We start from the raw sequence: 23237 nt of genomic DNA, 5'->3' as shown, positions 1-23237 counted from the left end.
GTCCTACGAGCACAGGCCGCCCCACGCCATCAGGGCAGTTCCAGAGCGAGGGGTCTAGGCCCTGAGAACGTGAGGGTCCTACGAGCATACCCCACCATTGCACACACAAGTGCGAGGTCCCTCCTGGGGAAGGAGGACGACAAAGGGCAGGGATTGGAGCAACAAAACCCAAAATGGCACCCAGAGACCTCTGCTTTTCTTTTCCACGGTCTTGCTTTTCTTCTTCAACACAGTCAACTTCCTTTCCTACTTGTGAGCTGTCTGAGCCTCCTGGAGTCAACAGGCCAGGCAGCGCGGAAGGAACTGGAACAGGGGAAACCTGGGTGGCTCTAACCCCCAGCATGTTCCTCTAGGGAAGTATTTAAACAGAACCTTCCAGAAAGAAGAAGTCCCAGAGTAAGCAGGACCTGTCTCCTGGGAAAACAGAATGACATGTGATAAGGACCCAGAGGAGGACAACGGGGCAGTGAGCAGTCACCGTGCTCTGGAACCTCTCCAGGTTCAGCCCTGCCTGTCCTTCTTGGGCCTCAGCCAAGGCCAGCCTCTGTCCCTTCCCCAGCCATCAGTCACCGCCCTGCCACCACCACCTTTTGAATGCAGAGGCCAGTTCCTGCCCAAGGTGGCAGTAGCACAGAGGCCACCAGGCCAGGCCCTACCAGGGTAGACAGCCAGGAGGATGGGCAGGGGATCAGGAGAATCCTGAAGGCAGCAGTGGGCGCAGAGCCACCTCACAGAAGGCCAGACAAGCAGCTCCGTGATCAGAGGGCAGGACCAGGGCTGGCAGGCTCCCTTGCAAGTTCAGGACACCACGCTCTCCACTCAGCCTGACAGACTGTATGGATTAATAATAGGATGAGCCTCATGTGAAGGTAGACGAACAGACTTGGAATTCCTTAGAACAATCCCTGTCTTGGTTATCTAGTTATCCACGGCTGCTATAACAAATACCACAAGTGGATGGCTTTAACAAAGAGAAATTTATTCTCTCACAGACCAGTAGGCTAGAAGTCCGAATTCACAATGCCAGCCCCAGGGGAAGGCTTTCTCTCTCTGTCGGCTTTGGAGGAAGGTCCTTGTCATCAGTCTTCCCCTGGTCTAGGAGCTTCTCCACACAGGAACCTCAGGTCCAAAGGATGCGCTCTGCTCCCGGTGTTTCTTTCTTGGTGGTATGAGGTCCCCAGCTCTCTGCTCGCTTCCCTTTCCTTTTATCTCTTGAGAGAGAAAAGGTGCTGCAGGCCACACCCCAGGGAAACTCCCTTTACATTGGATCAGGGATGTGACCTGAGCAAGTGCATTATATCCCACCTTAATCCTCTTTAACATAATCCAGTCTTGCCTCATCAACCACAGGCAGAGATTAGGATTTACAACACACAGTGAAATCATATCAGATGACAAAAAGGTAGACAATCATACAATAGTGGGAATCGTGACTTAGCCAAGTTGACAGACATTTCTGGAGGACACAATTCAATCCATGACAGTCCCCGACACACAGTAAGCACTCAATAGAAGTTAGCTACCATTAGTATCCTGTCACCTGTCTGTCAGGATGTTGTACTGTGGTGACTGGCGCATTGCTGTGATGCTGGTGGCTATGCCGCTGGCATTTCAAATACCAGCAGAGTCACCAATGGTGAACAGGTTTCAGCGGAGCTCCCAAACCAAGACAGACTATAGGAAGAAAGGCCTGGAGATCTACTTTTAAAATTCAGCAAAGGAAAACCCCATGGACCACAACAGAACACTGTCTGACTCGCTTGCTTTGGACACGTCATCAGGAGGGATTAATCGCTTAAGATCATCGTGTTTGGTGAAGCAGAGGGACGACAAGGGTGAGGGAGACCTTCAGTGAGATGGATTGGCACAACAGCCGCCATGATGGACTCGAACATGCTGGTGATGGTGAGGATGACACAGGACCAGACAGTGTTTCATTCTGTTGTACGTAAGGTAGCCATAAGTCGGAGCCAACTCAAAGGCAGCTAACAACATCATCACTATCGCGATCACATCATCATCACTGTCCTCCTCATCATCATCATTTCAACAGTGAATCCCAATTGTTTACCACTCGCTTTCAATTTTCCTTCTGAAAGAAACCCTCTTCCAAGTGCACTGTATAAATCCCTGTCTTGGTACAAGTGTTCCAGCGATGAGAAAGAGATTAGGCACGACTTGTTTTCCCAAACCTATTGTCCTGTTACTGATTGGCTTGTTTACCTGAATTCCTTCTCCCTTGCCCGAAACTTATTGTTACTCACCCAAAGCCCATTGTTCTGTTGTTTGTTTTACTGCTTGCTGTATTTACTATAAAATAAACTCCTGGGACTGAAGCCAGGGTTCAACTCCTCAGAGTGACCCTCCTGGCCCCACTTCTCTGTAAGAGTTGTGGTATTGGTTATTGTCTCCGCCGCCCTGACAACCGTCGCCGCTGCGACAGATGGTGCCCCGTGTGAGGAGCTGCGACAGATGGTGCCCCATGTGACGGCAGAGCTGTAGATGCCCTCGCACTCAATCCCTTCAGGTGGTGAGTATCAGACGTCCAATTCAGGCTGCGTTTACAGCCCAAGGGTGACGGGGCCTTCCCGGACACTCTCAATTCAGGCTGGGTTTACAGCCCAAGGGCAACAGGGCCTTCCCGGACGCTCTCAATTCAGGCTGGGTTTACAGCGCAAGGGTGACGGGACTTTCCTGAGCGCTCTCAAGGGATTTCAGGCTTCAGGCCAGGAGTTTTTACTGTCTCTCATTCTCCTTTTTCATTTTCCGTTTCTCCCCCACTATGGGGAATTCTCTTTCTTCTGAACAGCGTCAATATAAAACCCAGTTGTTAGGATTCTCAAAGGCCTTTAAGCTTAAGGTGTCAGAAGAAGCTCTTACCCAACTTCTGCTTTTAATTGAATCTGACTGTCCTTGGTATCCCATGTGGGGAAACCTTGATGTAGAAGCATGGGAACGTACTGGTAACATCATTCGTGACATGAACATCCCAGCTTCAGTTCTTATTGCTTGGCACCACTGTCGCCTTGCCCTGCAGTCCTTACAAGCAGCTCCTTCGGCTCCCTCCCCTAGTAAAGAAAATGTTTATGACCCTCCTCCTTCTGTGCCTCCCGAGGCTGACTCCTCACAACATGAGTCTCTTATGGAGAGATGTTTGCGAGAGGGCCATGAAAAAGAAGGGTCTTCTGCTTATCCTGTCACTTGGGGAGCAGGACCGCCCCGGCACGATGGTCTTGACTTTCAAGTTTTTAAAGAACTCCGTAAAAGCATGATAGAAAATGGTTTACAGTGTTCCTTTACAAAAGGAGTTGTAGAAGCTATAGGACAAAACTATGAGATGACCCCCTGGTATTGGAATGTTTTAATGCGAACAGTCTTAACCCCTGCTCAATTTAGCGTATGGAGTCAAGAATACAAGGAACATTCTAACCTTTATGCTATGGACAATCTTAACCATAATATCCCTGTTAGTCTTGACATGCTCCTGGGTGTTGGGAATCATTCCACTCCCCAGGCCCAGAGTCAGATGAATAAGCAAGCATTCAGTCAAGCCTCCGATGCTGCCACCAAAACCTGGAGTAAAATCCCTGATTCCAGAACACCCACCAGCTCATTCACCACTATTCGCCAAGCGGCAAACGAGCCTTACGTTGATTTTATCAACCACCTCCAAACAGCCATTTCCCGACAGGTAGATAATCAACAAGCGGCTGAAGTTCTTTGTCTCCAGCTTGCTTATGAAAATGCTAATGCTGACTATCGGGCTGTTTTAGCTCTCTTAAAGGCACATTGAGTCCGCTCACTCCGGCTATGCTATTGATAAGAGCATCGCTCTTACTTAGTAAGCTGGTGAAGAACCAGATGGTATCCGGTGGAAAACCAGCACCGTGAGTTTAAAGAGCCTGCAATGGCCGCCATCTAGGAGCGACTAAGTCCAGGTGTCACTCATAGCTATGCTACTTCTCCTCCTTAAACATATGGAGTGTGCCCCAGCTGTAGATGGGCTCACAAAGACTCACTAAGACGCCAAGCCTTGAAGTGTGGAGACAGTAGCTGAGATAATCTTGGACTTTACCTCGTAGAGAAAATTTTAATTTGTCCTAACGGACACTTGTCAGACCAGAAAAAACCCTCTTGATTCTTACTCCATTAACTAAACAAAAGGGGGGAGATGTGGGGCTATATGCCATTTAAACATGGCTGCGCTATTGACAACTGCAGCCCACAGGCCTCTATGCTGTATACGACATGTTGGAGACTTGTCAGCGATGAGAAAGAGATTAGGCATGACTTGTTTTTCCAAACCTATCGTCCTGTTGCTGACTGGCTTGTTTACCTGAATTCCTTCTCCCTTGCCCAAAACTTATTGTTACTCACCCAAAGCCCATTGTTCTGTTATTTGCTTTACTGCTTGCTGTATTGACTATAAAATAAACTCCTGGGACTGAAGCCGGGGTTCGACTCCTCAGAGTGACCCTCCTGGCCCCACTTCTCTGTAAGAGTTGTGGCACTGGTTATTGTCTCTGCCGCCCCGATAACCGTCGCCGCTGCGACATTCCAGGATTGCTACAAAGTTTCTTAATGACTGTTAGCTTCTTAGTTGGTAATGTGATTTAAGTTAATCACCTGGAACTTGGACTATGACTCACAATATTTGAGTCTTGATATCTGTTAACTGTTGTTGAATATATCTAACGTTTTAGAAAATAAAACTCAATACTGACTGAGGAAAAAAAAGAAAGAAAGAAGGCAACACTATTCCAGCTTCATCTGGAAAGTTTACAGGATGTGTATTTCAAGTGTGCACCAGACAGCATTTGTGACTGCCAGTTCCCTTACAAAACATACTCTAGTTATAGCGGCCCACATGTCCAGGCCAGGCTGTGGACAGCACACATCCCACTGGCTCTAGTTACAGCAGTCCACATATCCAGGCTGGACCACAGAGAGCACACACCCTGCTGGCTCTAGTTATAGCAGTCCATGTGTCCAGGCCGGGCCACAGAGAGCACACACCCCACTGGCTCCAGTTACAGCATTCCACATGTCCAGGCCGGGCCACAGAGAGCACACGCCCCACTGGCTCTAGTTACAGCAGTCCACGTGTCCAGGCTAGGCCACGGAGAGCACACGCCCCTCTGGCTCTAGTTACAGCAGTCCACATATCCAGGCTAGGCCACGGAGAGCACACGCCCTGCTGGCTCTACTTACAGCAGTCCACGTGTCCAGGCCAGGCCGGGCCACAGAGAGCACACACCCCACTGGCTCTGGTTACAGTGGTCTACATATCCAGGCTGGGCCACAGAGAGCACACACCCCACTGGCTCTAGTTACAGCAGTCCACGTGTCCAGGCCAGTCCAGAGAGAGCACACACCCCACTGGCTCTGGTTACAGTGGTCTACATATCCAGGCTGGGCCACAGAGAGCACACACCCCACTGGCTCTAGTTACAGCAGTCCACGTGTCCAGGCCAGTCCAGAGAGAGCACACACCCCACTGGCTCTGGTTACAGTGGTCTACATATCCAGGCTGGGCCACAGAGAGCAGTGTCCAGGCTGTGCCTCATGAACATAACTGCCTCTAATCCTGCCTCATTAACATCATAGGGTTAGGATTTACAGTACACAGGATAATCACATCAGATGACAAAATGGTGGACAATCACACAATACTGGGAATCATGGCCTAGCCCATGACACACATTTTTGGGGGACACAATTCAATCCATGACAAGGACCAGAGAAGTGACCGTCCCGGCCCAGGCTAAAGGAAGAGGGGTTTAATGTGAGGCTGCCATGTGAACGTCTGTACTACCTACCCACCTGGTAATTCTTTCAAAGGGACAAAGTCAAACTAGAGAGGGAAGACTAGTATGCCCCCGCTAAAAGAAATGTCACACGTCCAATGACAGGCGGCGCTGCGTGGCTCTAAGCGTGGAGCTGCACGGACACAGCAGTGCCCAAGAAAGACACGGTCCTTGCTCCCTGAGCGAACATTCTGGGGAAACAGGAGATGCACAAGAGGTCAGGTGGGGATCAGGGCTTTGAGGCCAGGTGGGAGACACCGCTGTCCCATACAGCATGCTCAGAAGACCTCGTGATGAGGGGACAGCTGAGCAGAGACCTGGGGGAGAGAGGGCGGCAGTCGCGCAGGAATCCAGGGCAGAGCGGACAGCACGGGCGGGGGGGACAGCACAGGCGGGGGGACAGCGCAGACCAGGGGGACAGCACAGGTGGGAGGGACAGCACGGGCAGGGGGACAGCACAGACCGGGGGACAGCACGGGCGGGAGGGACAGCACGGGCGGGGGACAGCAGGGGTAGAGGCCCTGAGGCAGAACAAGTCGATGAAAACACAGAAGTGGGTGGCTGGACCAGAGCGTGGGGGAGGGGGAGAGCAGGCCTGGAGGAGACGGAGCCTGGCTTTCCCTCTGGGTGACGTGGGAGCCGGTGGTGGTGAGAAGGGAGCGCTGGCCTTGGACCTGCCTTTCAAGGCTCCCCGTGATGGTTTTGGGCCAGGGCACTCAGGGAAGCCGGCGACAGTGTTGGTGCTGAGAAGGGGCAGGTCCTGGAGACAGGGAGCCAGCAAGCTCTGATGACAGGGAGAGGCAGGGGAGAAGGATGATGCCAGAGAGGCCTGCGAGCCTGTGGGGAGGGTGCGGCTCTGGGAAGATGAGGAGGGTGCAGGAGGGCGGCTTCAGGAGAGGAAATGGACTCAGTGACTGCACAGAACCTAGAAGCCAGCTCTGAAAACAGACGGGCTTTTTGTGAAAAGTGCACGCCCTGACCTATGTTCATGAAGCATGCCGCTTCACAGGTGTCCCTCCCAGACGATCAGCACAGACTCGATGGGGAACGGGAGAATCTGCAAAGGGAAACAAACACCCAGGGGAAACGGGTAAGGGGACTGAAGAATGTGAAGAAACCTGGGCCAGGGCACCCAGCCAGCGCCACCTTCCAGATGAGCAACTGCGGTCCACAGGAGGGTAGTGACCAGCTTGCGGCCACACACGTGTCCGAGTGAAGCTGGGAGCAGGACCAGGACCCCCGACTGCTGGCCCAGGCCTGGGCCCCCATCACACCTCCCCACCCGCTTAGACAGTCAGAATTAGCAGCTGCACCACTCCCCTTGCACGGGGGGACTGAGCCACTCCGCACCCAGACGAACGAGGCCACGTGTGGAAAGGGGGCACAGAGCGCAGCCCGCTGTCACCTGATGCGCTCAGCCCCTCACCGGGCACACCTGCTCCATGCCAGGCCCCTGCACTGCGGCGGGACGACGGTGTTCAGGCAGCCAGCTCCGGGTCCCCAGCTGCTGGTGAACACACACGCCCTTCCCTAATGAGACTCCAGAGAAAGATGAGTTAGACAGTGCTGCCACCTCGTCCCTCTGACAATTCAATCTCTTCACAAGGCCGGTTCCTCGGACGTTCTCTAGCCCTCGTTGTCGAGCTTCTGTGCCTGCTTCATCGACAGCACTTTTTCTCAAGCCACAGAACTGGGACAGAACGAGGCCTTCAAAGCCACCCTGCCCGTAACTCCTGACTGTGGGACAGTCACTCCATCACCCCGTCTCTCACACTCTAAATACACCCCAAACTGGCTCCTGGTGCCCACAATGTCCTCAGTGCTGATCTAAGGAAGCTCTGACTCTAACGTAGCCAGCACCAGCAGCCTTGGCCCAAAGAAACAAACGCTGTCCACACCCCTGAGGAGAAACGGGATGTGAACGGGCCCAACCGAGCCCAAAACACCAAAAACCAAACTCGTCACCGTCAAGTCAGTTCTCACTCACAGCGACCCTACAACACAGAGTAGAACTGCCCCATAAGGTTTTCAAGGAGCAGCTGGTGGATTTGAACTGCTGACCTTTTGGTTAGCAGCCAAACTCTTAACCGCTGCGCCACCAGGGTTCCCCATCTGAGTCTGGGGTCAAGAAACTCAGCCAGGGGTGGGGCACGGGGGTGGCACTGCGGGAAGCAGGCAGGGAGGCCGGGGGGGCGAGCATGGAAGGCATAAAAGGCGTCGCAGGAAAAGTGGGGAATACCGAGAGCTCATTTTTCCCTCCCTGAGGCCTGGGAGCACAGCCTGGCCGCTGGGACAGCCCTCCTTGTGAACACCCTTCCCAGCAGACTCCAGAAGAGGGGTTAGAGAGTGCTTTCATCCTGTCCCTCAGACATCTCAATTCTCTTCTGGAACTGCCCTTACCTATCAGTAAACAAGCGGAACATGCACAGGAACACAAACAGGCACCTCTGTGCACGGGCACGCGTGCACAAACACACACACACGTGCACGTGTACACATACAAGCCCTACAGGACACAGCCAGATGTGGCTTGCTGGTCTACTGCGAGAAAGGCTGCAAAGCCAGCGCTGGCCACCAGAGGGCGCATTGAGCGCCGCCGGCCGCTGGCCACACCTCTACCCACACAGACTGTGAGGAGGGCCTCCTGGCCCCGCCACCTTCTGAACCTTCCCACCCAGGCTCTCCTCACAAGGCCCAGGCCAGGAGGGACCTCACTCAGGCCACAAGGAGCACCCAGAATGCCGGCCGTTCACATTAACCTGCCAACGACTGTAACTCAGAGACCGTGAGCAGGGGACCAAGAGTCACGGGGACCCGGGTCCCCGCCCACGGTGCCCTCACTGGCTGTAGGGCACCCCCTTTATGTAACCTAGACTCAACCTCCTCAGCTGTGACACAGGGGTAAGGTCATCAGCCTGCAGCACATAGGTTTGTGGGATTTTTTTGGGTGGGGTGTAAATAAAATTGTGTGTGAGTGTTTTGTGTGTGTGTGAGAGCGAGCAAGTGTGTGTGTGTGTGTGTGCGTGTGTGTGTGCGTGTGTGTGTGTGTAGCACAGCACCCAGCATTGCTGTCGAGTCGATTCTGACTCATAGTGACCCTACAAGACAGAGTAGAACTGCCCCATAGGGTTTCCACGGCTGTAATCTTTTCAGAAGCAGACTGTCACATCTTTGCCCTGAGGAGCAGCTGGTGGGTTCCAACCATCAACCTTTCAGTTAGCAGCTGAGCACTTAACCACTGCGCCACAGGGCTCCTTCAGCACAGAGTGAAGACCCCAAAATGGCAGCAACTGTGCAGTTACTGGTATATACGCTTTCTCTGGCTCTCTGTTCCGTCAGCACATATGGTGTTGTCTCCCCAGGGACATCCACATTCCTTGAGCATGATCTGGTTTCTCAGCCCATCGGTTGTAGCCCTATGCTTTCTCCATCTCCCCAACCTGCTCATCTCCACATCCAACTGGCCCCCGGATCCACCCAGACTGCCTAGCAGCGCCTTGAAACCGATCCCCCACCCACTCCAGCCCAGGCCCTCGGCTCCAACCCTCTGGTCTACCATCCTGACTTCTTCCCTGGCCTCCTGCCCACCCACTGCCCCACTCCAGTCCCCAGGGGCTGCCCAAGGAGTTATCTCAGCTGTCATGGATTGAACTGTGTCCCCAAAAATGTGTGTCACATTGGCTAGGCCATGATTCCCAGTATTGTGTGACTGTCCACCATTTTGTCATCTCGTGATTATCCTGTGTGTTGTAAATCCTACCTCTATGATGTTAACGAGGCTGGACTAGAGGCAGTTATATCAATGAGGCAGTACTCAATCCTCAAGAGTAGGCGTGTCTTGAGTCAATCTCCTTTGAGACACAAAAGAGAGAAGCAAGGAGAGACCCAGAGGGACCTCATTACCACCAAGTAAGAAGAGCCAGGAGCACATGCATCCTTTGGACTCGAGGTCCCTGTGCTGAGAGCTCCTCGGACAGGGGAAAATTGATGACAAGGACCTTCCCTCAGAGCCATCAGAGAGAGAAAGCCTTTCCCTGGAGCTGGCGCCCTGAATTCAGACTTATAGCCTCCTAAACTGTGAGAGAATAAACTTCTGTATGTTAAAGCCATCCACTGGTGGTATTTCTGTTATAGCAGTACTAGATGACTAAGACAGAATTTGGTACCAAGAGTGTGGAGTGCTGTTCTAACAGATACCTGCAATGTGGAAGCAGTTTTGAAACTGTGAATGGATAGCGGCTGAAGAGTTTTAAAGTGCCTAGCAGTAAAAGCCCAGACTGCCTTAAAGAGACTATTGGTGGAATTACGAACGTCAAAGACAATTCTGGTGAGGACTCAGAAGGAAGCGAGGAGAGCTGTTACACCAGAGATAGCGCAGACGGCGAGAAGCAGCAGCAGAACCAGACCAGTGCAAGACAGCGCTGGAGCCAACCCACAGAGCGAGAGAGCCGAGTGTCTGCGCAGGAGGCTTCCTAGACAAGTGAGGTGCCTCCAGGCACTTACTCATGGAGCTAGACTTGCCGACCCACGGAGCAAGAGAGCTGAGTATCTTCTGGCCGAAATTTACTGGCGGAGTAGGGTGCCTCCAGGCAATTAACAGTAGAGCTAAAGAGCTTTGGAACACCTGCCCCAGCAGGGCAGACGCTGGTGGCAAGGCCCGAGGGGCCGACAGGCCAAGGAACTAGGAAGCAGAAGCTGAGAGACAAGGAACACAGGGAGCAGAGCTGCCTCAGTCTCATGGGGTAGGGCCATGACCTCTAGGGTTTCAAAAGGTGGGGCCGCAGCCTCTTAAGTTTCAAGGAGTCAGATCTTCACCACCTCAGTTCTGGAATGTGGGGCTGCCTTTCACGAGTGCTAGTGGGATAAGCCAGATCTGCTGTCCAAAGCTGAGGGGGTGGGGCTGCCATGCCCAAGGGGCAGAAGACTGGGGCCTGCCAGGGCCGAGGGGGCAGGGTCACCACTGAGTTGGACTAGGAGAATAGAGCCGCCCAAATTTGAGGGAGCGGAGTTGCTGTCCCAGTGGGCCTGGAAGGCGGAACTGAAGCCCAGGGCCGAGGGACCTCCACCCAGAATCTAGAGAGTGTGGCCAACCGCCAGAGTCTGGAGGGCAGGACCATTGCCTAAATGGTCTCAGAGAACAGAGGATTATTTCCAAGCCTTGACGGCTAATGTGTGTTCTGCTGACTTGCGTGGTGCCTGTTATTCCTTCTTTCCCTCCAGTTTCTCCCGTTTGTGATGGAAACATCTATCTTGTGCCTGTTCCACCACTGTGCTTTGGAAACAGATAACTCTCACACATGAAGAGGAATTTTTGGATTTTGGACTTAAGACTTTTACTATGATATGACGGGGTGAATGTGTTTTACATGTGGCAAGGATATAAATTTTGGGGGGCCAAAGGGTGAAATATTATGGATTGAAATGTGTTTCCCAAAAATGTGTGTCATCTTGGCTAGGCCATGATTCCCAGTATTGTGTGACTGTCCACCATTTTGTCATCTGATGTGATTTTCCTAAGTGCAGTAAATCCTGCCTCTATGATGTTAATGAGGCAGGATTAGAGGCAGTTATGTTAATGAGGCAGTACTCAATCTACAAGATTAGATCGTGTCTCAAGTCAATCTCTTTTGAGACATACGAGAGAGAAGCCAGCAGAGAGACAGACGGGACCTCATTACCACAAAGCAAGAAGAGCCAGGAGTGCGCGTCCTTTGGACCCGGGTTTCCTGCACTGAGAAGCTCCTAGACCAGGGGAAGACTGATAACAAGAACCTTCCCTCAGAGCCAACAGAGAGAGAAAGCTTTCCCCTGGAGCTGGCACCCTGAATGCAGACTTCTAGCCTCCTAAACTGTGAGAGAATAAACTTCTGTCTGTTAAAGCCATTCACTGGTGGCATTTCTGTTACAGCAGCGCGAGATAAGTAGGCTACCCGCCCAAGGCCACTGCTCAGCAGTCTTCAGCAGCTCTTCCCTCTCCAGAACAGCAGCCACTATCTGCAGCTCTGGGCCAAGCTTCGCTCCCATTTCAAACCTGTCCAGTCAGCAGCTGCACCTCACAGGAAGGCCGAGATCCTTCTCCCGGTCCTCTAGGCCCCTGACCTGGTCCCTTCCTGCCCCACCATCCTCCCCTCCCTCACTCTTGCTCCCTCACCGCCCCAGCCTCACAGCTGCTTTCAGCCCCTCAAGCACATGAATCTCTACGCCACCCCAGGCCCTTTGTACCTGCGGCTCCCCTCCCTGGAATACCCTCCCCCATTCCATACACCTGCTCCTCGAGGTGCAGCTCTCACCCTAGAAGAGCCTGTTCTGAAGGCCTCCCCTGGCCTTCACAGCACAGCCTTCATCCCTCGGCACTGATCCACTCTCCACAGAGCACCTGGCACCTTCTGACAGTTCGGGAGTGCTGATTTTTTGGGTCTGTCTGCCCAAGCTAGAATGCTGGCTCTGCGAGGGCGGGCAGGGAGCTGTGGTCTGGCCCCGTTTACCCAGTGCTCACAGTGGGATGGTGTCTTAGTCATCTAGTGCTGCTCTAACAGAAATACCACACGTGGATGGCTTTAACAAAGCGAAGTTTATTCTCTCACAGTCCAGTAGGCTACAAGTCCAAATTCAGGGCATCAGCTCCAGGGGAAGGTTCTCTCTCTCTGTCGGCTCTAGAGGAAGGTCCTTGTGATACATCAGTCTTTCCTTGGTCTGGGAGCATCGTAGCACAGGACCCTCAGGTCCAAAGGACGCGCTCTGCTCCCGGCACTGCTTTCTTGGTGGTGTGAGGTTCCCATGTGTCTCAGCTCACTTCTCTCTTCTATATCTCAAAAGAGACTGGATTAAGACACTATCTAATCCTGTAAAACTCATCAGTATAACCTCATCATAGTGATAAAGAGTTTACAGCCCATAAGGAAATCACATCAGATAACACAATCATACAATACTGGGAATCACCACCTAGCCAAGTTGACAGATATTTTTGGGGGACACAATTCAATCCTTGACAGGTGGGCACTCAGCAGGGGCACAGGCTGAGTGAACGAACGATGCTTGTACCTCACGTGTATCCGTCCTACCCTCACAAGGCCCCTCGAGGCAGGCAGGCTGCTTAGTTGTTAACCCTGACTCATGGCAGCCCACGTGTAACAGAGCAAGATGTTCCCGGTCCTGACCCATCTTCGCAATGACTGGTCTGCTCAAGTCCATTGTTTCGGCCAGTGTAGCTTGAGTGCCTGCCCACCTTGAGGGTTCACCTTCCAGCCTTATACCGGACAGTGTTCTGTTGGGATCCATAAGGTTTTCTTTGGTTGATTTTCAGAAGTAGATCACCAGGCCTTTCTTCCTAGTGTTACTCTGGAAATTCTACTGAAACTTACCCACCACGGGTGACCCAGTTGGGATTTAAAATACTGGTGATGTAGCTTCCGGCATCACAGCAACACACACAAGCACCACAGTTCACACACAGATGGTGGTGGTGGCAGGTGTGACCAGCCCTTCACACTGACAGGTGGTGGCGGCAGGTGTGACCAGCCCTTCACACTGACAGGTGGTGGCGGCAGCAGGTGACCAGCCCTTCACACTGACAGAGGGTGGCGGCAGGTGTGAACAGCCCTTCACACTGACAGAGGGTGGTGGCAGGTGTGACCTGCCCTTCACACTGACAAGAGGGTGGTGGCAGGTGTGACCTGCCCTTCACACTTGAGTCGTTTGGCAGGAGTCCATCCTGTGTGAGCAACGACATGGCCACCACACACCAAGGACTCGCCCCGAGCCTGGCCCCACCTCCTCCTATCCACATGGCCACGAGGGACTCCTGGGGTGTCATCTACGTCGAGTGATTGCTCCAGAGTGTACAGCTCAGCACCTTTGCTTACACCGCCCCTTCCCCCAAACCTTCTCCACTCCGTGTAGGGGAACGTTCTCAATCTCTACGCCGCGGGCCAGATGCTCAGCTGGGAGCCTGGCCTTACCCCTTCTTGTACTGATTTGTGGGTCTTCTGGAGCATGCAGGGCTGAGCCTCACGCACAGTATGTCCCCAGAGGCCCCCGTGGTGTGGCAGACGCCCACAGTCCCTAGGAAACCGCACGGTCTGCGTACTGCCAACGAGCACCCTGTTCCCCAGACTCCGTGAATCACAGGACCGCCTCCGAGTGCCATTTTCTCAGGATTTAAAGCAGGCAGCCTTTGAGTCAATATTGAGTCAATGCAAAGAGGAGAGTGAGCAGTTAGTTCTACCTGCTACTTTCATCCCCAGGCTAATAACAGAGCACAAGATAAAGAAAAACAGCGCTCGCTGGACGGAATAACATGCAGCATGTAAAACCACGTCTGTGGGCATTGCTCACATCGGCAATTTGCTTCTCCAACGTTGGCAAATATTTGCCACTTACGTCTTCCCAGTAATGCGCAGGTAATCTACGCCTCCCAAAACCAGCTTAAATGTCTTGCAAATACAGGCTGTTTGCTGGCTGTGTTTTCTCTTGCCACTAAGTACAAATCTAATAATTACTTAACTTTGAAAGCTTTGCTTTTGTTTTTTGGTTTTAGATTTGATATTTAAACAGAATTCTGAAGAAAGAAAAAAAACCATAATCCCACCAACCTAACAAAGCAATTTAATTTTTTGCATATTAACCTTCCATCTCCATCCATATATACTCACATTTTTTTCCATAAGTCTTGACAGCTTTATTTTTTAAGTATGATTTTAATTTCCAAAAGTTACCCCAGTGATAAAGTCCAAGAGAAGATTCCAGCTGGGCTGCTTAGCCCCTGACCAGAAAGGCCCTTACCTCCAGCAAGCCTGCTTCTCATCAGCTAGCTCCTTGCCACCCGCCACTGAACGCCGGTTAGGAACCGCTGCACACAAACGAGAAAACATCTGCCCACCACATAGCTCAGTATTCTCCAAATCAAGTTAGAGAACAGACAGGTCACTTCACGTGAAAGTAACAATAACTAACATTTTTGAGTGTTTATTACATGCTAAGCGCTCCTAGGCGTTTTATACGTATTAGCTCTCTAACGGGCAAAGACAGCACTACCGTCCGAAGCCCCTCTGGAGAGTGAGCAGACTGGGGCACGAGAGTGAACCGCCTGCTCCCGGCCACAGCGAGCGGGTGGCAGGTGGCGCTCCATCCACAGGTCTGTCCCAGGGACGCACTCTCTCAGCCATTGTGTGACTCTGCCTCCTCCCCCACCTCAGAGCGTTCAGATCAGCAAAGGCCTATGGATGTGCTACAAAAGGAAGCATCTAGACTACTCACATCCCACGACTGTTGTTGTGGGGTCCCGCCGAGTCGATGATGACTCATAGCAACCCTATGGACTAGACTCCGTTACTCACGGTCTGCCTTTATTTCTTTTCCTGGAGGATGAGACTTCCATCCACCCAAGGTGCTCAAGCTAAAACACAACAGCCTCCTTCACGCTCCTCTGTCCCCACACCAGGCCTGAGGTGCCATGAATGTGTCACCACAAGAGCCTCCTCCATGCTCCTCTGTCCCCACACCAGGCCTAGGTCACCGTGAATGTGTCACCACAACAGCGTCCTTCACGCTCTTCTGTCCCCACACCAGGCCTGAGGTGCTGTGAATGTGTCACCACAAGAGCCTCCTCCACACTCCCCTGTCCCCACACCAGGCCTGAGGTGCCGTGAATGTGTTACCACAAGAGTCTCCTCCACACTCCTCTGTCCCCACACCAGGCCTGAGGCACCGTGAATGTGTCACCACAAGAGTCTCCTCCACACTCCTCTGTCCTCACACCAGGCCTCAGGGGCTGTGAATGTGTCACCACAACAGCCTCCTCCACGCTCCCGTCCCCACACCAGGCCTGAGGTGCCGCGAATGTGTCACCACAACAGCCTCCTCCATGCTCCCCTGTCCCCACACCAGGCCTGAGGGGCCGCGAATGTGTCACCACAAGAGCCTCCTCCATGCTCCTCTGTCCCCACACCAGGCCTGGGGTGCCGTGAATGTGTCACCACAAGAGCCTCCTCCACGCTCCCCTGTCCCCACACCAGGCCTGAGGTGCCGTGAATGCATTACCACACGATGAGGGCCGGATGTCTGAAGCATGGCTCTGAAAATGTTTGGAATAACAGAGAATCAGGAGTAATCCCAGTGTCCGTCAGCAGAGGGCTGTGAAATCCATCACGGGCTCTACAGAATGGCATTATAAAGACCGAGGCTGCTCTGGGCACCATCATCACACGTGTCCAATCTGCCACCGATCACCGGGACGGCACAGGACCAGGCAGTGTTTCGTTCCATTGTGCATGGGGTCGCCACGAGTCAGGGGCCTACTGGACATCAGCTAACAACAACAACAATATGTACCATTATCGAAAAACACACTGTTAAATTTAAAAAGTGAGGTGCGGAACAGTGTAACACTTGTTAGCGTCCACATGGAGAAAGTAAAGACATAGTATAAATGCATGGACCCCGAAGTATCTCTTCCCAAATTACTTTTTAATTAGAAAAGGACAAAGGGTAACTCTTCAGCAGAAAAAAGATGAGCAGACACCACCTTAACCAAGTGATCAGAGTTAACTTCGTCCCCCTTGGACAAACCAACGCCACACGCCTCCCTCCGGGACGCACCGAGGACACAGATCTCGTTCAGGACGTTCCTGGTTAGTCAAACCTCACCATCACGAGGAGCGTCAGATATTCCACAAAAAAACTGTCCTGCAAGTTTCAAACACGTCACGATCAGAAACACAAAGGAAGGCTGAGCGGCTGCTTTTGGTCAGAGGAGGCAAAGAGACCTGACACACAAGCCTGCACTGGCCCCCGAACTACGAGAGGAAGATGTAAAGCACAACACTGGGGCAGCTGGCACAGTGGGATATGGACTGAGGACCAGACAAGAGCACTGTATTAATGTTAAATTTCCTGATTCTGACGACTACAGTGATTCTGTAAAAGAACATCTTCACCGTTAGGAAATACATAGGGAAATATTTAGGGATAAAGGGATATGAAAGCTCCAACTGACTCCCAAATGGTTCAGAAAAATATGTTTATACACCGAAACACACACGCATGCATACACACTCACACGCATGCACACACACACAGACAGACACCGAGACAGAACGACACTGCAGCAGAACATGACTACTCAGTGAATTTGGGTAAAAAGGACACGGAAGCCGCTTATATGATTCTTGCAGCTATTCTAGAATTCTGAAATCACATCCGAATGAAAAGTTCTTAGAAACACACGCGTAAACCCTCTCTGGAAGGGTCCGTCAGAATAGTGTGAGGGAGAGCCGTGGAGGCTGGGGGCAGGAGAAGCAGGCTCATTTTTCACTCTTGGCCCTTACTTTCCTGCTTTGGAATTATGCAACATGTACATGTATTACTGACTCCAAAAATAAACACAATCGAGGGGGAAAAGCCGCTGTGAGAACCAGAACTAGAACCGTAGCAGTACCTCACAGGACCTTTTGAGAGCTGACCAATATTGTCCTCGGAAGCGGCGTTTTCACACATGCTATTCCCCTGAGGAGCCCTGGTGGCACAATGGTTAAGCGCTCAGCTGCTAACCAAAAGGTATGTGGTTCTAACCCACCAGAGGCTCCACAGAAGAAAGACCTGGCGATCTGCACCCATAAAGATTACGGCTTTGGAAACCCTATAGGGCAGTTCTACTCTGTCACACAGGGTCGCTGTGAGTTGGAGTTGACTCCAGGGCACCCAACAACAACATTCCCCTGCATGTTGAGTCCTGGCCAGAAGGTCCTGGGCTCTGCGGGGCCCATGCACATGCCCCACACGCCCCCTGCTGGCTGAGCTGTGCATCCCCCTCCCAGCTGAGCCCTATACTCTGGCAATGGTCCCTAATGGCCTCCTTATGGGCTTGTCTCCCCATCTAGTTTGGGGGTGACTTCATGCCAAGACCACATCCTGGTCCTCTTTAAAGCTCCAGCATTTAGCAAGATGCTCACACAGAACGGCAGTCAGAGAGACCAGGTTCGTACGTGAGAGGAGGCTGACTCAGCGTGAGCAACAGTGACAGACCTGAACACAGGCCATGTCCAGAGCCCGGCCAGCGTGCTCCACGGAGGCAAAAGGGGGCATCACGTGGCCTCCAGGACCCTCAAGGTAAGGGACCACACTGGACCATGCTTCCAAGGCCAGCTGGTCCCCCAACCAGGCCTCGTCTTGGGCCCTCAGCTCTGGCCAGCCTGTCAGTCTCCAGCGCTCACGACCCCAGTGAAGAGGGAGGACAGTGGCCTGGCCAACCGCACAGAGCTCACTAGTGCAGCTGGAAGAAGCTGGAATGACACAACAGGACGTGGAGAAACACCAAACAGAAAATACATGATCAAACTGCATTGGAAAACACGTTAACAAAACACGTCTAAATTAAACGACCAGTACGAAACTTAGTAATGTAGCACCACCAAGATACAAACAAGGCAACTTCTCACAAGGCAAACTCTGCACGGACGTGTGCACATTATATAACGATCAGCTGACTCTTTCAAGGACCTTCATCTGTTTCAGAAACAACAAAACCAAATGTGTGTCTTCTTTAAGGACAGGGAACTTACCAAGGTCTGTGTTGGGACCAGCAAGGAGCTGCTTGAACTTGTCGAGCCGGGAGGCCTCCCTCTCGCTCAGGGCCGAGCTGCCGAGGGCACTGTGGTCGGATACCCCACCGCTCAGTGCCACGGTCGAGGAGTGGGGGAGAGACTGTGACCGCTGCAGGGGGCCTGCTTCGCTGCCACTTTCTGCAGAGGATCAGAGAACAGAGGGTCAGGATGCACCTCCCGAACGGCCCTCAACGGTCACGGTCTTTACTAGAAGGCCCCGCACTTCCTGCGTCACTTTGAACTCACATATTAAAAGAGCAGCCTGCAGACAAATTCTAAAGTGGGGGTGTCACTGCTGCCATGTCACAGCTATCCCTTCCTCCCGTCACTGAGTACTGGGGGACCTTGGTTCCCTGAACAATTAAATGAAATTACCTAAAGCCCATGACTTAACCTGGCTTTCTGGCAGAGTGCAGTGCTCCAATAAGTGGACACAGCCAGCATAAAGAGAGACACTGACCACAGAAAGCTCAGACCAGGCTCGGGGTGCCAGGTGGTCAGGGTTCCCACTGCCCTGGGAGGGCCATCAGGGCCGGCCCAGGTGATGTGACCTGAGGGTGGGAGCAGGTCTTGCAAGGTCTCCCAGGCCTGAGCACGGAGGACGAGTCTCCCGAGTCCCACGTGAAGGGTAAGGGTGAGGCCCACAGAGGCACCAAGGACGGAAGCCAACCCCAGGACATGCCCGTGGCCGAGGACACTTCAGGAGAGCCCACCGCTGTCTCCAGAGACGGCCTGACGGCCCTGCCTGTCTGAACCCCCCGATCCCACCACAGCCCTGTGAGGGGCAGGCACTACCACACCCAGCGCGGCCAAGGGCTGGCGTCTGCCCAGACCCCCACACAGGGTGACGCAGATGGGACCAGAGAGAGGGCAAGCCTGCGCACCCCCTGCCTCTGCACACAAAGGCCCTCCTGGCCCCATCATGGCCCAAGGACCTGTGGGATACCCAGCACCCGAGACCAGGACGGCCCAGGACAGACTCGAAGGCCCTCGGGCCACTCGACGAAGCGTCACCGGGGACGACACGCAGGAAGCCCCAAACACTCTAAGTTCCTAAGTCTAAACACCCTCTAGCAATCACATTTTTAAAAACTGAAATCTAAACCAAAGTTAAACTCCAGGAAGTGGGGCATGATGACAACAATCCATACACATGCTGATGCCCACTTCCGTAGCCATGACAAGCTGGGCACTAAGGCCTCTGCACCTCATCACAACGCAGGCTGGAGGGGGAGCGTCACGCAGAAACCCCTAGGTTGCCAGGAGCAAAGCACCAGGCCTTGGGGCAGAAGCTGGCCCAGTTACCGTTCCAGAAAAGCCTGCGGGGTTGGGGGAGTGCCAAGCTCAGAGCACCCCCGGCTCCCCTATCCTGATGGTTCCCACTCCCAGCGCCCCCGTCCCGGGTCCAGCCCTGCAGGCGCTAGGAGCTTGCCCCCACTCTGCTAGGAAGTACCTGGAAACCACCACCCTTCCCACTCAGCCTCAACTCGGGGAAGACCTGACAATCAGGGCTCTGGAAGAACAATCCAGAATAGTGTGGGAGGAGGGCTACAGGGGGCTAACACTTCAAACTCCTTTTCCCTCCTTGGAGTCTCGTCCTTGGACTGAACTGGAAGATTCTGCAGGAGAAATATTCAGCAGGAAGCACAGCTCCACATTATATTCCAGAATTAAATGTGCTCCATTTTATTCACCTGCAGTCTTTAGAGATGACCGATTTGACCTTCCTGAGACACTAAATGCCCCACTTACGCCTTAGCAGAGCTCCATTCCAGCCCCCACTCTGAAATGGGGCAGCTGGAATTTTAAAGGCAGAAGACACAGTGGTGTCCCCTGAGGGAACAATAAGACTGACAACCAGGTTGCAGTGTCACTGTGAACAGAAAAAAAACCCTACAAGTTTCCACCAGCAACGATCGGCATTCACACACAGACCCCACCAGCAGCCGTCGGGAGTTCACACGCGGACCCCGCCGGCAGTAGTCAGCGTTCACACAGGGAGCCCACCGGCAGCGGTCGGCATTCACACGCAGACCCCGGCTCACAGCTTGGTCCGGACAGCTGAGGAAACAACTCCTCCAGGTGCCATGATCCGCTGCCCAGGGGCTTCCAGAACCTTCTTAACCTAAAGTGTGTCGCTGCAGTTAACCCAGAGGGAGCCGGCCACCAAGTCAGTCGAAGGGCATCTGATCTCAGGTGTGAAGGTGGTAGATGTTTTTAGCTATTTATTAAGAAGGTCGAGATAGCCAAGAAGTGAAGAAAAGGCACAGAAGACTAGCCTACAGCCCGCCTCCCAACACTGTCACTGAACTTCCACCCGACCTTCTACCCAGGCCTAAAGGTGTGGAGGGCAGGTGGGTGCACGGCACTGTGAAGGGTGCCATGGTGCTTCCAGGGCCGAGTGCCACAGCTGCAGGGCTGTGTCCACAGTGTGAGCGCAGGCCTGTGAGCTGTACCACATTAGGCAGAATGTTCCAGAACATTCCAACATGCAGAGCACTGTCGGGATGGGCAGTAAAGCAACCTGGGCTCCCATTCAATCACCTGGTGCAGAGACAGCCCACCCTGCCCTCGCGTGTGCATCCATGGGCACAAATGTGGGGGTGCTGCGCATCTGCCAGGGCGGGGGTACGGCTGCGAGAGTCCCAGAGTCACCAAGCCCTTAAAGAAAATTCTGGGCACTTAACAAGCCCGTGTGTAACAAACGCATATGTAACAAGCACGTATGTAACAAGCCTGTATGTAACAAGCACATATGTAACAAGCCTGTATGTAACAAGTTTGTATGTGACAAGCCGGTATGTAACAAGCCTGTGTGTAACAAGCACGTATGTAACAAGTGCGTATGTAACAAGCCTGTATGTAACAAGCGCATATGCAACAAGTGCATATGTAACAAGCTTGTATGTAACAAGCGCATATGTAACAAGTGCATATGTAACAAGCCTGTATGTAACAAGCACATATGTAACAAGAATGTATGTAACAAGTTTGTATGTGACAAGCCAGTATGTAACAAGCGCGTATGTAACAAGCGTGTATGTAACAAGCCGGTATGTAACAAGCGCGTATGTAACAAGCCGGTATGTAACAAGCACATATGTAACAAGAATGTATGTAACAAGTTTGTATGTAACAAGCGCGTATGTAACAAGCGTGTATGTAACAACCCGGTATGTAACAAGCGCGTATGTAATAAGCCGGTATGTAACAAGCACATATGTAACAAGAATGTATGTAACAAGTTTGTATGTGACAAGTCGGTATGTAACAAGCCTGTATGTAACAAGCACATATGTAACAAGAATGTATGTAACAAGTTTGTATGTGACAAGTCGGTATGTAACAAGCTGGTATGTAACAAGCACATATGTAACAAGAATGTATGTAACTAAGGAGACACCAAGGAGAGAGAGACAAGCGGACATGGCCCCTGCCTTCAAGGAGCCTGCAGAGCATGAAGATGACACAGCACCCGAATCACCCGGACACGCCTCCTGCCTCTGTGCCTGGCTGCTCCCCCCGTCGAGATGGCCTTGACCTCTTGACCCAGCCCAGCATGTCCTCCTTCAGCACCAGCCACTAAAGCGCAAAGCAGGAGCCGGAAGCCTTGCCTCCATCCTACTGGGAGAGCGATGAATCCACAGCCAGGAAACACAGGAAGACGGTCAAGAGCTCAGAGAGAGCGAGGGCTTCTTAGGCCCAACGCCTGGGAAGATGACCTCAGGGGCTCCCCATTCGCAGTTAGAATGGGAATCCCCCGGCTCCCCCAGGGAAGAGCTCGGGCCCCGCTGGGAAGCACACTGTCTCCTCAGTCTCCCCCGCTACCTGTAGGTCGGGGTGTGTGGCTCTCACTGACAGACTTCACCAGCCAGGGGTCGCCGCCGGGGACTGGGGGAGCCTGTGCCCAAGGCTGGGGCCTCTCCTCGGGCAGCATGGCCTCCTGCAGCCTGTGCTGCTCCTGCCGCTGGCTGTGGTTCCGCAGGACGCGATGGGCTGTCTCCATGACCACCTCGGAGTTCAGGCTCTCGGCCGCCATGGCCAGCAGCTCATCGTCGTCCTCCCCGGCGTCCCAGGCGTCACTGGTGTTGCTCTCAAACTCCTGGAAGGTGCTGCCTCGCTTGGCCTTCAGCGGTGTGCTCGGCAGCTTGGGGGTGGACTTGAGCAAACTGCAAAGAAAGGCAGTCTTTAACTGCGGACCCTCAGAGGCCAAGAGTGTTCCCCAAACCTGGGCCGGAAAAATCCCCAGATACAAAGGTCCACACACAAGTTTCCCACATCAATCCTGCTGACGGTGAAGTGGAAAAACAAACGCAGCTCACAGAGATACCCCAACAGGGCGGGGCGAGGGTCACAGGGCCGAGGAGCAGGGGAAAAGAAAGCATTTCAGGGAGAGCCTCACTGCAAGTCTCTGCCATCTGACAGAACCGGTTTATGAGAGGGTACAGGCGGCCGGCGAGGGCGGCCGGCGAGGGCGGCAGGCCTAATCCCCAACCTTGTCTGGACGCCTCTGCACACACGCCCTCTCACCCCAGGCTCAGCCCAGCTCGAGTCAGCAGTCAGGGACAGAGTGGGAAGGGGAGGGGAGGAGAGGGTATCTTTCAGAGAACAGGCCTTTGGTGCGTGGACTCCGAGTCACTCTAACTGTACATGGCCCTGGCTCCACCGTGTCAGCTAGCTGAGCAGACAGGTGCGCTCCGCCCGGCCACAGGGCACCCTGCTGCATCCACCCCTCTCCCTGAGCAGCAGCCAGGAAACGGGGACAGAGCAGGCTGCAGGGGCTAGAGGAGGAAGGGAACTCCCACCACCAACATGTTGTCTTGTGCAG

At 53.1% G+C, this 23237-nt stretch overlaps 1 protein-coding gene across 2 annotated transcripts in view; it reads right to left on the bottom strand.

The window, feature by feature from the left end:
- TBC1D22A (TBC1 domain family member 22A) overlaps positions 1-23237 on the bottom strand; it is a 430744-nt gene that overhangs the window by 371740 nt on the left and 35767 nt on the right. For both annotated transcript variants that reach the window (XM_004380015.3, XM_023734625.1), the window contains exons 3-4: positions 22238-22578; positions 18368-18547 (exon numbers count right to left, since the gene is read on the bottom strand). In XM_004380015.3, coding sequence (XP_004380072.1) covers positions 18368-18547; positions 22238-22578 — 521 coding nt within the window. The remainder of the gene's footprint in view (positions 1-18367; positions 18548-22237; positions 22579-23237) is intronic.

The sequence above is a fragment of the Trichechus manatus genome, unplaced genomic scaffold, assembly GCF_000243295.1.
Source record: "Trichechus manatus latirostris isolate Lorelei unplaced genomic scaffold, TriManLat1.0 scaffold00069, whole genome shotgun sequence".
NCBI classification, from domain to species: domain Eukaryota; kingdom Metazoa; phylum Chordata; class Mammalia; order Sirenia; family Trichechidae; genus Trichechus; species Trichechus manatus.
The sequence above is the reverse complement of the archived record's forward strand: the minus strand, read 5'-3'. Positions and strand labels throughout refer to the sequence as shown.